Genomic DNA, 16,145 nt, shown 5'->3' on the forward strand with positions numbered 1-16,145 from the left:
TCTACTAGTCACTCTGAAAAGTGTTACCTCATAAGAATAGTTTATTCACCCAATTCTGCAGGTACACATAATAATATTTTTCTCCTAACATTTGGTATTCCCAGGATATTATATAGAAACTCCATGTAGAAAAATATATGATTACATGCCTTTAATAAAAATAATATGACCTGCTTCCTTATTTATATCATACTTATACCTACAGTATATTAGAGTAGAAAAGCAAAAATAAAAGCCATTTATTTCTACTTTAAATACCCAACTACTCCTTTTATATACTTTCTCTAGGCTCTTAGGCACATATCATTGCAACACTATGAAACAAAATAACCAGTAATATACAAAATAATCCAGCTTAAACATTATGACACAAGTTATATTAATAGTTGCAGTAATGCTGTCAAGAAGGAAAAATAACACTTTATGTGACATATGTCCCTGAACTGATTGTGACTCTATAAAGACTCTTAGACAAATATTAAGTACTTTGCAATTAATTGCCTTCAGGAAAACACAAGTATTTCTATTAATAAATGCTTTCATTTCTTTCTAATTCTCTTTTATTAGATAAATAATGTCAGACATTATCTTCCATTCTGGGGAATAGTTTCTTTTAAGAGACCTTCTTTACTTATTAAAACTGGCAAACATTCAACTATACCTTAGCTGGAAATTTACCTCACTGAAATTTCCATTTTCCCATAATCACACACTTCTTTTTTCTTTTGTTGCTTTCATTATACACAAGTATGCTCAGTTTAGCATTCTAGAGACTATGAGTCCAAAATGAAGCTTTCTCTCTCTCTTTAGAGAAGTAAAATGTGCTACTGATTACAACTACCTGTGGATAACAACAGAATAACACTTTTTTCCCTATGCAATTTAAATGCAAAGCCAGTAACTTGGACTCTTTCTTTATTTCCTTCCTCCTTTTTCTTCTTTCTTTCTTTTCTTCTTCTTTTTTCTCATTCAGGGTCTATTCTATATTCCCTGAATAAATCCATTGAAAAGGTTAACCCATTTATTTGAAAAAGAAACAAAAGAATCAAATTGCTTTCAAAAAGGTGTGTGAGGCTTTAATAACATGCCTTTTTATATTTAAAAAATTGTTTTCTTAACTTACTTATAAATTGTTATCACAACTGTCTTAATTAGTCAAAGTTTCCATTGCTCTTTACACATTAAGATTTCAGAAAAGCATTTCTAGAAAGTGACATCAATCATATATCAATAATGTAATCATTTAAATTAGCACACAGTCTTTCAAGTAAATTGTATATCACTGACAATCTCTCAGAACTAGAAAGATTAAATTACTAAGTGATTAGTAATAAGATATTGGTATTTACTTACATTTAAACAAGCAACAGCTCTATGTAAACTGTAGGCTTTCTCATAGATTTTTATTATAATCAGTTCCTAACTACAAATATTACCCAAGCAGTCCTTGCATTCCTCACAAAAACAAGGGGAAGGGTTTACTTTGTAACTGGAAATCTATTTGCTCTTGCAGTAAGAAAAGAGGGAAGATATTCTTTCTCACTGGGGGAAGGACAAAGGAGAAAATTTAAATATGTATCCTAGCTTTGCTTTTTAGTTGGTGTTACATAACAGAACATTTGCCTTTTAAACACCATTTAAAAGAGAGTGAAGATGGAAATATCCGATGAAAACAAACAAGCAAAACTTCTATGAGTACTTATAGAAAGCCAGTGAGACATGAACAAAGACATTTCTTCTAGAGTAGTGATACAAGCCCAGTGTAGACTCCCAAACTGGAAAAAAGTAGACAAACCTCAAGACTGTTCATGAATATAATTGACCCCAATAACAGGAACTACATAAAGCATTTCAATGCAAAAAAAAAAAAAAGCCATTCTGGTTAGTTAAAAGATGTTTATTTACTATTATTAGTGTGGTTGATAAAGATAAAAGGTTTTTTGCAAGGTTTTCTGCAAGGTTTTTTCATAAGGGTAGAACCTAGAAAGCCAGCAAATCTGTTGGGTGGATAAAAGAACTAATTTCTCTTCATGATTTACTTTGAGCCAATATTTGATGTGTTATTCAGGGATGCCTGCCTCAAGTCTAAGTAAATTCAAAACTCCTTTGGAGACTGGGTTGGAGATGATATAATTTATTTTACCTATAAATACAGAAAATAGAAATAGTTTTGTTGTGACTTCAGTGTCCACCTGATTTTGTCCCCTCTCCCAAGTTCCTCTATAAGATCAGTTCTAATCATGAAGTGTAAGTTGCATCACTACCTTTGACCAATTATCATTTATTATCTCCTGCTGATTTCAGATATGCCATACTATTTATATTATTATCATTACTATTACTATTGTTATTATTTACCAGATCAGCTCTGGCTTGTAGTGGTGTGGGGGTTGAACCTGGGACTCTGGAGCCTCAGGTATGAGAGTCTTCTTGTATAACCATTATTCTATCTACCCTCACCCCCATACTATTTATTTTTTATGCCATATCCTCTATACTCTAGGCTCAGTCTTCTCTTTAGTGGTGGTCGAAAAGTTTCAATAAAGAACTTGCACAAGGCAGATCTCAAACTACCTACATATGCATACCAACTATATAAGCATACGTTGAACTTATTGCAATATAATGCAACAAGTGTCAGATAATAGTATTTTATATGTTGTAATAATCAATTGAACTATGTAGATCTTCAGCTATTAACCAACATTAATTGACCTCTAATGCCAATTTAAAAACTGTCAGAACAGTCTAGTTAGTGTCTGAAATCATAATGCTAAGAAGAGAAGGAAGGAAACTATTGTTTTGTTTTTTTCTGCTGCTCTCAGTTTTTATGTTATTCACAGATGCTAGTGTAGAAAGTCTGGATTAATTTATACCCCCTATTTGTTAATTTAGGCACAGTCTCTAGCAGAGAAACAGAACCCATGTGCCCTTCAACATTCCCTATACATCTCCCTCCCTGTGTCAGTACAACTCACTCAGGAACCTGGCTTTGAAAGTGGGCAAGGACATGAGAGTCAACAGGCCTGGATATTTTGTGGCAATGTAGAATTAACTTTGATACTTAAGAAAATTAAATGACTTTAATAAAAGCAATCTATGCTAAAAATAGTAACATAAAAACTTTGCAGCCTTCCGTCCCTAATAGTAGTAGTCCCCATGGTCAAAAATTTTGCTGGTTCTTAAAATACTGTTTTACTATAAATTTTCATTTTGTCTTTTCCTTAGATGTTATTAAGTCAGTAAGCACTTACAAAAATATCCACTGAAATATTATGATTATAAATACTTTAAACATGGAATTCATTCAGAATAATAATCAAACCAAACAAATCCTTCAATGGCATAAAGCCCCAAATCTCCAGTTTCTCACATCTCCAGGAGAATTCCTGCAGTGAAAACAGCAATACTTACACAGACAATATAAACTGTTACTCGGCTTGAAAAGTCACAAGGGACTACACAGGAAGAGCTGACTCTATATTGCTGTTTTCCTTTACAGTTTTAAGTACAAGGACAACTTTCACTGTGCAGCTCTGACTCAGATGAATGTTTCATAATAGATGCCAATGCATTCAAGCCACTTGAAAGCAAATTATGTGAACATCTTGCCATCGCAATGAGATTTAAATTTTTGCAGATCATTCACTATCGAGGTCTACTAAAACATCTGAAAAAATTAAGTCCTTCTCTCTGTGGGTTGTCTTACATTTTTCTTAGTAGAAGCTATTTCTAAGTACTTAAGAATCACACTGAGAGAAGCAATACCATTAACATACATACTCCAAATCACAAGTGCATATGAACTCCTAAACCTCACAATTTGTGAAGTTAACAAAATTGCAATTGTGGACTTCCAATACAATTCCTAATTCGGGTTAAAAAACTAGGAAACAAGTGCTAAAACTTTTGTAAGGAAAAAAAAAAAAACTGTGGGAACACAGTGATTTATAAAATATCCAAGCCCAGAGGGATTATTTTTTTTCTAGTAAAAAGGGTTCATTGTCCATATTTAGTTTACATATGTCATTTAGAATCCACTTACTGTTAGATGCTGGAACAGCCACGCCCTCATGATATTTGTGGCTACTTTGGGAAAGATGCCACGCTTTTTGTGACGCTTTTTGTCCTTATCTGGATCATCATCATCACCTGTGCTGGGGGAAGCTACACTGTTGTCCAAGCCATCACCTGCAAACATAGTGAATCAAATTTTGACTGATGCTACCTTGACATGCTTTATTCAAATAGAATGCCTTTGGATATAAACAAAACCAAAAGAGCAATATAAATGATTAATCGTGTGTGTGTGTGTGTGTGTGTGTGTGTGTGTGTGTGTGTGTGTATGTGTTATTTTTCCAAGACAAGGAAAGAGAATAAGGCCTAAGCTCAAAAGCAGTCAGGTCTAAGGAACTTTTCCCAAAGAACAGTATGAGAGGTCAAAGGGAACAGAGGGAAATATCCAATCTCTTTAGTGGCTTTGTTGCCATAGCAATTATTCCTCTGTGTATAGCTAAGACATGTTAAGTATAACTCCAGTTGGAGAGTTAAAAACTGTGGCAACCTTTAGCTGAGGTACTGTCCTTGCCTGGGTCGTCAAATCCTACATAAAGTCACTGACGTCAACTTATGAGAAGATGTATTTAAGAATCCAACTATTTCCACAGTGATCTATCTTAAGGCCAGTTAAAGTAGGCCATGGAGATGTAGATAATCCATCATGTAAGCAGTTTGACATAGAAGTACTTCAAATAGAATATAATTTTTCTTGTCATGGAGAAAGAACATCAAGTTTATTAAAGGAAAATTGAAATAGTTATTAATTAAAAAATGAGTACTAGTTAAATCAAATAAAGTGATGCTAAATTGAAAATACTAGTCAGTAGGAATTATACTAAAATTTTAGGCAAATTTTAAAATTTCTATTAGATTTAATTTTTCTTTCCTGAAAAGTCATCTGTTTATACCCCTTTGTATACTGGGTCCTATTTTTACATTACTTTTTGTTATAGCAATTAAGTTATTTCTCCCAGAAAAGATTTTGCCTCTGTCACACAATAATATTAAAAATGTTGTGTTATGTTTACAATGCCATACAAAATAATAAAAAAAAGACATTTTAACCTCCTGTCCATATAATCACACTGTCCAGAAGATGTCATACATTATAAATAGGAAATAAGTACTTTTTGTTTTAGCACAAAGGTTAAAAAGGGAAAGCAACAGTGGACTAAGCCCAATTCACAAAAAAAAAAAAAAGTAGATTAGCTACTATCAAATATTCTTCACCTGGTATCCTCACTCTCTGTGGAAGCTACTGGCTTTTGAAAGATACAGTTTGATCTAGGCTTAGAAAGAAGAGATACAATGGCAAGATTCAGCAATGAGGGGTCAAGTATACCTTAGAATGTATCCCCTGGGTGATATAAGTCATGGGAAGTGTTCTCTATGGCCCAAAGTACTGCCCCCTTAGGTAAGACAAGTTTCTCAGGGATTATACACTAACTTGCCTCGGATTAATTCACATCACTCTATAGATTTCTGCATTTCTTTTATCTCAATATCCCACATATTGAAAAGAATAAATCTCAGGGCCAGGCTGTGGCACACCTGTTAGAGCACACATAACTCAATGCTCAAGGGCCCAAGTTCAAGCCCCCAGTTCCCACCAGCAAGCAGTGAAGTTTCAGGGGACAATGAAAGTGTTGCAGGTGTCTCTCATCCTCTCTTCCTCTGTTTCCCCCTTCCCTTTCAATTTCTCTCTGTCTCCGTCCTAAATAAATAAATAAGATATCAAAAACAACAATAATCCAGTTATTTCAGCCCCATCTACAGTAGTTTTGCTGCTCTTTGACTGTTCTTAGTAGCTCTGACAAGAACTGCTCTACTACTACTACTACTCGAAGAAAAGTTCTTCCCAATTGCCTATAGGTCTACTGACTTAGAGTTTAAAACTGTGCTGTATTAGGAACAGACTAATTTCAACATATCACTGTGTGTCATCTGTTGAAAACTTTTACAGCGTTGATCTGAGGTTGATTAGCTTTTGTTCACTGAAAATTGGTAACTTTCTTGTACTTAAAATCTATGTGTTCTGCTCAAGTCCCACAGAGTTGCCAATATCTTCTCAACAGGAATGCCATAAATACACAAAACTCCAAAGTCCTCATGATATTTATGAAGAAGGTGTATGTATTCTGATGGGCTGACTCGCTCAAGATCTCCCAGCTAGGAAAGGAGCCTCTGTACCCTGGATGAACCAGACCCCCACTTCACTGGTGGGTGCTCTAATCAGTGCTGCTTCCACTCCATCAAACTCTTTATATAACCTAGTATCTTATAAGGAGGCTTCTTGGATTTGCCTAATAAATTCTCTCAAAGTCCAGTATTTAAAGAGGCTTTTTATTCAGAGAAGCAATTCACCACATAAAATAACAATTCATTAAAGAAACATGAGACAAGAAAACAACTCAACAGCATTTAAAATTTCAATGGGCTAATCCACTTTCAATATGCAAAAGGTGACCCAAGAAAGGAAACATATTACTTGATCACTGATTAAAAATGAAGAGCTTCTAACCTAACCACATAGTTTTTCACCACCTTGCCATGATTATTTTCCACCTTTAAAACAAATTTAAAAAAAAATCTTTTTATCCATCTCACACCCCCTTCAGATTAATTTAGCAGGCAATGCCTATTGCCTGCCTTGAAGAAAATTCATTGATAATTTATGGAAATATCTACTATAATCCAGTGGAGATGACTTTTTTTCCAGCTTTGTGCATCAATAGATAATCAAGGCCTTAAAGCTGCCTTAGCTTCCCATTACCTCAGGCAAAAGAATTCCTGAAAGCGTGCCTTGAGGGCACCTGAATTATATACTCCATTAGGAGAGGAAGGCTTTCTGCATTCCATGTGTAACACTCACCAGAACCTTTCCTGTTTATTTCTGCTGTATGAAAGCAGAAGCATTAGGAACTGAATTTTTTTTTAAGTGAAGACTTATGTAGATACAATGGAGAAACCTTTCAAGCAGGAGCCAGATCTCCCCTTCAGTCCCTGGCAGTGACCTCTCCAGAATAAAAGGTTTCTATTACATCATTAGCTCCAGCCAAAAACAGCCTTGGCTTAATGCACAGTTTGTTCTTCCTACTGTTTTTAGGCAAATACAGCTACTTTACTCCCATCTGGGAGGGAAATTACACTGCTGGGTTGTAATCTAAGACAAGATTTTCATTGGAAGCAAATGCTTTCAATCCAGTGTAAATACTGGTGCATGTTCAGAAAAGCCTAAAACAATAAACCCTGCTCCTTCCCGACACAAGTCAGGGAAATGGAGAAGATGGGGAAGGAGAAGAGCATAATAAAACAGACTTTTCTCAAAGCAAACACTTCCATAGATTTTAATAAATTGTTTAACCTCTTCCACTTTCTAAAATTGCAAATTGATCTTGAACCTTCTCAACCTCAGAGGAAAGTCTAAATGGTCAATTGTACTTTGAGCAATCCCATCTACTCTGCAATTTGATACAGTCATCTCTATGCGGTCTCTGGAGGATTTATTTCCTTTTTTTTTATTTTTAAGATCACTAAACAAACTTGGAGAACCACTGACCGACCACATGGCAGCAGGCAGCAGCTCTGACATTTGTAAAATGTCAGCAGTGACTTCATTCCTGGAGCTGACTTCTCCTACTGCCAAATGAAGGCAAACTGAAAAGGTGGAAATAATCATAAAAATGATGCTAGTCCATAAACAAGCTTACAGCCTCATTAGGATAGCAGTAGGCTCCAGTGGGTGATTTATGCTCGTTTTGCTGATGCTATGAGGAAATGCCATAGGGCGATTTTAGCCAATTGCTAATGGTTTCTGACAGCTTCTTAGCAACTAGTGCAAGCAACGTTGTGGCGTTTGCTAGTGACAGAAACCGAAAATGTCATATTATCTGCCCATGTGTCATGAAGTCCGTGTGGCAATTAACTAGCAGACCAGAGTCTGAGGGGCCAGAGGCTCCTGAAAATGGCCTTTGGCTATGCAGAGGCAGCTGAGAGGGTTGAGCGAAAGACTGGCTGCACATATGCAACATTCTAATGCAGCAATCCAGAAATTCCTTGTGACTTTCCAGCTCTGATGAGACTTGGCCACTCAAATCCCTCCCTCCCCCCCCCCCCCCCCCCACTGAAGTGAAACCCTGGGCTCCTCTCTCTCTAGGTAGAGGCTCTGGTGTTATCAGAAGACTCTAAAGTGATCTGCTTTCGTATGATTATTCCGATAGCTCCTTAATTGGCAATACCTGGCCCTGTGCTTTTTGGATGCTGGATTCCAAGGTGCTAGCTATTTTTCTGCTCTCTCACAAATTAGTCTAAAAGGATTTAAGATCACTGCAGACTCATTGTCTGTCAGATTGCTAGGAGCAGGGGAACACTGAGCTGCAACAAGACACTATTTAAAAAAAAAAAAAAAGGCTTCTAACAAGCAGGAGGAGAATCTTGGCCACACTCTTCAGTTTCCGAGCTATCAAAACCAGGCACTATATGTCAAACTGTCAAACCTTTCAGCGTGGGCCATTTGCCCTTTCAAATAATATTTAAGAATTGTTTTTACAAAATTTTATAGGCTATGGTCTAGTGAAAGAGGCCAACCAACAAAGAAAGGAATTTGTACTACAATTCATCTACGCACAATTTCTTGTGAGACCTGGGCCTGTCCCTGCGGAGCAAGGCAGGTGACCTGTTGGCAGCTCCCAGGCTGTCAGATAGCTCAGATTTCAAACATGCTCAACTCAAACATCCCGAGTCGCCTATTTAAGCATGCCCAGGCATTTAGACTGTGCTATCTCGTGCCTTTCAAGGCAGGATAAAGCGGCATTTATCTTATTCAGGCCATTCAACGGGTCAGACTGACCGTGTCAGCAAGGGCTCCTGCATGTCAGAATCCTGCTCCCATTTTTCTCTTCCTACTAATTCCCCTCACCCCCACCTCAGGTCTGCCATCCCCCCAAAATTAGTCCTAGTTAGGCAAAACAAACACCCTTCACACATTCCCACCTCACCCGCTAAATAAGACAAAATGCCCTAGATTTACATCAGAACTGATCAGACATTCTTATAGACCAGTAAGTATAAATAAGATGGATTGTCTGTCAGAGGGTTCTTATGTCAAAAAGGCAGAACTCCTAATTAGGGATATGAACTTTCAACTGCCAGGGCAAATGAACATGTAAGGTTGTGGAACCTCTTGTTTTGCTAGAATCCAAGCTGGAAATCACCATTTCCTTTCAAATGTCATATTGAGACTTCACAATTTTTGGTCAGGTCCTCTCCATAATCTTTAATTGTCTCCTCTTTAAGTGTTGGGAACAGAGTGTTTGCCCCCAAAATATACCTAGACTCAAACAACACATCCATTTATAATCATATTTTTCAATACTAAATACATTCTATTGTGTCTTTGAAATTTTTCCAGTCAATTTAAAAGTACACTAATATTGTAAGGAATCTAAATTGTCATCCAAATAGGAATATTGTTGAACATTCCAATTGCTAACAAAAAGGAAGTACAAAATGTGGCTAGTGTGGAGGCACACCTGGTTGAGTGCACATGTTTACAGTGCTCAAAGACCCAGGTTTGAGGCCTGGGTCCCCACCTGTAGGAGGAAAGCTTTGCAAGTGGTAAAGCAATGTAGCAGGTGTCTCTCAGTCTCTCTCCCTTTATATGTCCCCTACCCTCTTAATTTCAGACTGTCTCTATCCGATAAATAAATAATGATAATAATAAAGGGGCTGGGTGGTGGCGCACCTGGTTGAGCACACATGTTGCAATGCTCAAGGTCCCCACCTGAAGGGGGAAAGCTTTGCAAGTAGTGAAGCAGGACTGCAGGTGTCTTCCTGTCTCTCTCCCTACTCTGCCACCCCCTTCCCTCTCAATTTCTAGCTGTCTCTATGCAATAAATAAATAAAGATAATAAAACAAAATTTAAAAATATTAAAAAAGGAAGCATAAAGTTATGGGTTTCTTCTCTTTGGGGGCAGGAGGGGATTCCAGTATCACATTATTAAGGAAATTCTAATTTACAAGATTGCTGTCACAGGAATGAATTTCCACATTGCCCCAAGACAGGTGTCAGTACATTTCATCCTCCACCAAACCATCATCTTGCTTCACCATAGGGACTAAAGATCCCAGTCTTCCCATAATGCTTCTTTCTCCTGCTGAGTCCCCCAAAATGTATTGTTTTATTTCCTGTAGAATATATCAGCATGAAAGATTATGACATTCCACCCCTTACACAGTGGGTTGAAAACCCCTGATTTCCTAGTGACTGTTGACACAAACAACACAAAAGAGAGTTTGGGCTTCCTTTACAATATAGCCATCTGGGACACCTAGAATTGCCAAAACCATCTTAAGGAAAAGAAACAGAAATGGAGGCATCACACTCCCAGACCTTAAACTATATTATAAAGCCATCATCATCAAAACAGCATGGTACTGGAACAAAAATAGGCACACAGACCAGTGGAACAGAATTGAAAGCCCAGAAGTAAATCCCAACACCTATGGGCATCTAATCTTTGATAAGGGGGCCCAAAGGATTAAATGGAAAAAGGAGGCTCTCTTCAATAAATGGTGCTGGGAAAACTGGGTTGAAACATGCAGAAGAATGAAATTGAACCACTTTATCTCACCAGAAACAAAAATCAACTCCAAATGGATCAAAGACCTAGATGTCAGACCAGAAACAATCAAATACTTAGAGGAAAACATTGGTAAAACACTTTCCCACATACACCTCAAGGACATCTTTGATGAATCAAACCCAATTGCAAGGAAGACTAAAGCAGAAACAAACCAATGGGACTACATCAAATTGAAAAGCTTCTGCACATCCAAAGAAACTATTAAACAAACAGAGAGACCCCTCACAGAATGGGAGAAGATCTTCACATGCCAGACATCAGACAAGAAACTAATCACCAAAATATATAAAGAGCTCAGCAAACTTAGCACCAAAAAAGCAAATGACCCCATCCAAAAATGGGCAGAGGAAATGAACAAAACATTCACCACAGAGGAGATCCAAAAGGCTAACAAACATATGAAAAACTGCTCTAGGTCACTGATTGTCAGAGAAATGCAAATTAAGACAACACTAAGATACCACCTCACTCCTGTAAGAATGGCATACATCAAAAAGGACAGCAGCAACAAATGCTGGAGAGGATGTGGGGACAGAGGAACCCTTTTACATTGCTGGGGGGAATGTAAATTGGTACAGCCTTTGTGGAGAGCAGTCTGGAAAACTCTCAGAAGGCTAGACATGGACCTTCCATATGATCCAATAATTCCTCTCCTGGGGTTATACCCCAAGGACTCCATAACACCCAACCAAAAAGAGGTGTGTACTCCTATGTTCATAGCAGCACAATTCATAATAGCTAAAACCCGGAAGCAACCCAGGTGCCCAACACCAGATGAGTGGCTGAGAAAGCTGTGGTATATATACACAATGGAATACTATGCAGCTATCAAGAACAATGAACCCACCTTCTCTGACCCATCTTGGACAGAGCTAGAAGAAATTATGTTAAGTGAACTAAGTCAGAAAGATAAAGATGAGTATGGGATGATCCCACTCATCAACAGAAGCTGACTAAGAAGATCTGAAAGGGAAACTAAAAGCAGGACCTGATCAAATTGTAAGTAGGGCACCAAAGTAAAAACCCAGTGGTGAGGGGTAGACATGTAGCTTCCTGGGCCAGTGGGGGGTGGGAGTGGGCAGGAGGGATGGGTCACAGTCCTTTGGTGGTGGGAATGGTGTTTATGTACACTCCTAGCAAAATGTAGACATATAAATCAGTAGTTAATTAATATGAGAGGGGGAAATCAATTGTATGTCTCAAAGTTTCTCAAAAGACAAACTGAATCTTTTTAATATATAGGCTGTGTATTTGATATGCGGACTCTCTCAAAGCCTAGACCAAGTAGATTAGAAGCATCCAATAGCACAGCTATATACAAGATACTGGATACTGTACAGCAAACCATAACAAAGGGACGTTTCAAAGTTAACCCAATTAACAAATAATGTGATGATAATATTAACTATCGATTGTCTTTTTGAACCCTAAGACAGCAGGAACCTCACATCTTCACTATAGAGCCCCTACTTCCCCCAGTCCTGGAACCCTTGGATAGGGCCCACTTTCCTGTATGCATTTCCCAATCCAAACCAAATAATATTGCATCCGCCGATCACAACCTAACCAAAGCAACGATTGCCACCTCAACATGCTTCACTTCATACTGTATCCAGAGACTTCACGTGTGGAATGACAACCCTTCAGCTTCATAACTCAGGTGAGATCTTTCCTTTTATAGTACACTCTAATTTCATCTCAGGTAGTTCACTTTCTAACAAAGTCCCATAACCTAGATATACACCAGTTTCTGTGAGAGAGAGCTTATGTGCACACATATCCATAAACTACTGCAAAATATATACCTGAAAGCAGAAGTACACTAGAGTTTGCAGTGAGTACCTCCCTAACACTTCCTCTCCACTATTCCAAGCTTGGGATCCATGATTGCTCAACAAATTGTTTGGCTTCATATGTTAACTCTCTTTTCAATCACCAGGTTCCAGATGCCACCAGGATGCTGGCTAGGCTTCCCTGGATTGAAGACCCCACCAATGTGTCCTGGAGCTCCACTTCCCCAGAGACACACCTTACTAGGGAAAGAGAGAGGCAGACTGGGAGTATGGACCGACCAGTCAACGCCCATGTTCAGCGGGGAAGCAATTACAGAAGCCAGACCTTCTACCTTCTGCAACCCTCAACGACCCTGGGTCCATGCTCCCAGAGGGCTAGAGAATGGGAAAGCTACCATGGGAGGGGGTGGGTTATGGGGATTGGGTGGTGGGAATTGTGTGGAGTTGTACCCCTCCTACCTTATGTTTTTGTTCACTAATCCTTTCTTAAATAAAAAATTAAAAAATAATAATAATAATAAAAATAATAATATAGCCATCTGGGAATGCTGGATGCCCTGCTTGTTAGGAGCAATATGAAAACTAAGCCAAGCCCACTGCTCTTTATCATAACTATGTCTCTTTAGCTGGGAATCAGATGGGATAATATTTCTCTGTTAGGTTAAGAGGATAAATGATGAGAATTATACACAGTTCTTTCTCAGGAACCTACTAAATACTTCAGACAGTCTAAGGAGATTATTTTTTCTTCATTTTGAATACATAATAGCTGATAGAATGATTTTTCTAAACTAAGTATTTGATCATAAAAACTTGGCATTTAAAATCCTTCTGTGGCTACCATTTACTTTTAGGATAGAAGTAGCACTTTTTAAACTTGCATGAAATGCCCTTCATGATCATTCCCCCATCAGGATTTCTAACCTGTTTACTGTGGCAAGTCCTTATGTACACAGGCACCTACTACTCCACCCCCAGTCTTGAACCTACTTGACTTTTTTTTTTTTTAACCAGAGTACTAATCAGCTCTGGCTTAAGGTTGTATGGGGGATTGAACATAGGGCTTTGGAGCCTCAGGCATGAAAGTCTCTTTGCATAACTATTATGCTACCTACCCACGCCCACCCCTCTACTTGACTTCTTTGACTTCTTACACACACACACACACACCCCTCCATTCTCTCATGCCTCTTTGTATTTTCTTGTGCAAGGATCTGTTCTTACAGCATCTTTCCCTGCCCTCCCAGTGTGGCAAACTCCTTGGTAGCCATTTAGGCTCAACTCAGCTGCCATCACGTGTAAGAAGTATTTTCTAAACCTTAGCTGATTAGTGACCCCCTCCCTAATCCTGAATGATTTTTCTTTTGACATTCTTCCATCCAAATGTACCTCACACTCTACCAGGAGTATTGACTTCTGTATATGTGAACTGTAGATGTGATTATAGAATACACGAAAGCACAGACCAGTACTACTCCAACATAAAGGACACAAACTTGTCAACAACTTATGAAATGAATGAATGTAGGCATGTTTCACTGCTTGAAGAATACCAGTTTGATTTTCAGCTGTTACAATTCACATACACACACACACACACACACACACACACACACACACCCTTCCTAAAAATAATCACGAGTGACTTTCAATAACCTATAAGAAATCATCAACAAAGCAAATTCTCCAAAGCTGGAAAAATTTGGGGCTCTTTAAACTCATCATTGACAACTGACAGACCAAGGGGGAAAGGTTTTTACATTTGTTATTATACTGGCCATAGCCCTTCAAAAATACATCCTACTTCCTGAGGTTTTAGTTTAAAATAATTTCCCTAGCAAAAATTCCCTTCCACTGTGTATTTTCCCTTGAATCCACCTTCAAATAATAAGCAAATAGTTACGTGTTTTCTTCTGCATTTTCCTAATGGATTAAGCAGTGGGTTAAGCAGCACAGGTAGCGCAAAGCACAAGGACCTGCTCCCCACCTGCAGGGGAGTTGCTTTACAGGCAGTGAAGCAGGTCTGCAGGTGTCTGTCTCTCCCCCTCTTTGTCTTCCCCTTCTTTCTCCACTTATTTCTATCCTATCCAAGAACAATGATGTTAATAACAACAACAATAATAACTACAACAATAAAACAACAAGGGAAACAAAAGGGAATAAATAAATAAATATTTTTTAAAAGATTTTCAGCAACTGGCTATACAACAGCCTATAGAGTGTCTGATACTGTGGCACTGCCAAGTCATGAGATGCTTGGTAACATCAGAAATGATTTTGCAAGATAAATCAAAACATAGCACAACTCCCTAAGTTTTATAACACCTTTTTAAAAAAGTTTAATTTAATATATTTCGAAAATTGTAGCTAATATACAAATATATAATGATTAAACCCCATGGTAACCTCTCCTAAATTTCACTAACAGAACTGAAGTTCTGTTAACTCAGGTTCTCTTTTTTAACACTTCTCATCTTTAGGAATTCTAGGTGTTATCTGAAATCAAAGGAATTCTAAGTTGATTGAGGAAAATAATGAAGAAAAACATAGTCTCATATATCTCATTTCCCCATCCAGGACTTTCCTGAAAATTATGAGGGGATTCTTTCAGAAGCCAAGATAAAAGAGTGTGATGCTGTCTCCTGCCATGCCAGCATTAAGTCCAGAAAAGATTTAACAAATGTGCAGCGCTAAAGCCATAGTAAGTTACTGGAGAAAGAGAGGTAAGAAAAGTAGCAGAGGAATTTAAGAATAAGTAAACTTTAAATAAACATTGACCTTTACAAAAATAAATATCTAGATATTATTCCTCAGGATAGTTTCAAAGATTTGCCTGAGGCTTTACCTTTCAGATTGAATTTAGTTGCGTTAAACAGTGACAAAAATGCATTAATAGTTAACTACTGTGAAAGAAGCTCACAGCCTTATTCTGCCCTTTTGTGGACTCTTGACATCACAGAAATCTAAGGGGAAAAACGGAAAGCCAGACTTGGGGAAAGTGTTTATCTCTATGGATGTATTGTCCATGTTTTAAAAAGAATAAAGTGCAACACTTAAAAATCAGTTCATTTTTTTGTCTTTGGCACAAGTAGTTATACTTGTCATTCATTTGTTCATTTAACAAATATATATTGAAATTTTACCATATTATGCCAAAAACTGGGACATGGTAAACAAAGTCACAAAGTGTTCCCATTTTTTTTATGGAGCCTTCAAGACAAAAGTCACATATGTCAAGCAAACTAATCATAGCAATGAATATACAATTGCATTCAATCAAAAAAATGTAACTCATCAGTGTGTAAAACAAAGGGAAACTGGCTTGGTGGAAGTGAACTCAAGCAGAAATCCAGAGGATGAAGAAGAGGTGTAGTAGGCAGTCTGAAAGTAAGTATTGCGAGCCTAGGAACAGTATGTACAGTATGTGTGTGAGAGTGCGTGTGCATGTGTGTGTAATAGAGGATCTCTTGGATATCAGATAGATGGACCCTCACATAGAAGCCAGTTATGAATGACGTTACAACACAAGGATAGCTCATTAAAACAAAACCAACATAATTTATTAGGTGAATGAAGTTCCAACTGACAACCGAGTCCTTGCTGCAGGATAAAAAGGAAGATGAGTTTCTATTCATACTCCCTTACACA

The 16,145-nt window shown here is 37.7% G+C and overlaps 1 protein-coding gene across 3 annotated transcripts in view; it reads right to left on the minus strand.

Moving 5' to 3' along the window:
- The window catches only part of MEIS1 (Meis homeobox 1), a 167,428-nt gene that overhangs the window by 69,849 nt on the left and 81,434 nt on the right, over positions 1-16,145 (minus strand). For all 3 annotated transcript variants that reach the window (XM_060187182.1, XM_060187181.1, XM_060187183.1), the window contains exon 8: positions 4,046-4,191. In XM_060187182.1, coding sequence (XP_060043165.1) covers positions 4,046-4,191 — 146 coding nt within the window. The remainder of the gene's footprint in view (positions 1-4,045; positions 4,192-16,145) is intronic.

This window comes from Erinaceus europaeus, chromosome 3, assembly GCF_950295315.1.
Source record: "Erinaceus europaeus chromosome 3, mEriEur2.1, whole genome shotgun sequence".
Lineage (NCBI taxonomy): Eukaryota > Metazoa > Chordata > Mammalia > Eulipotyphla > Erinaceidae > Erinaceus > Erinaceus europaeus.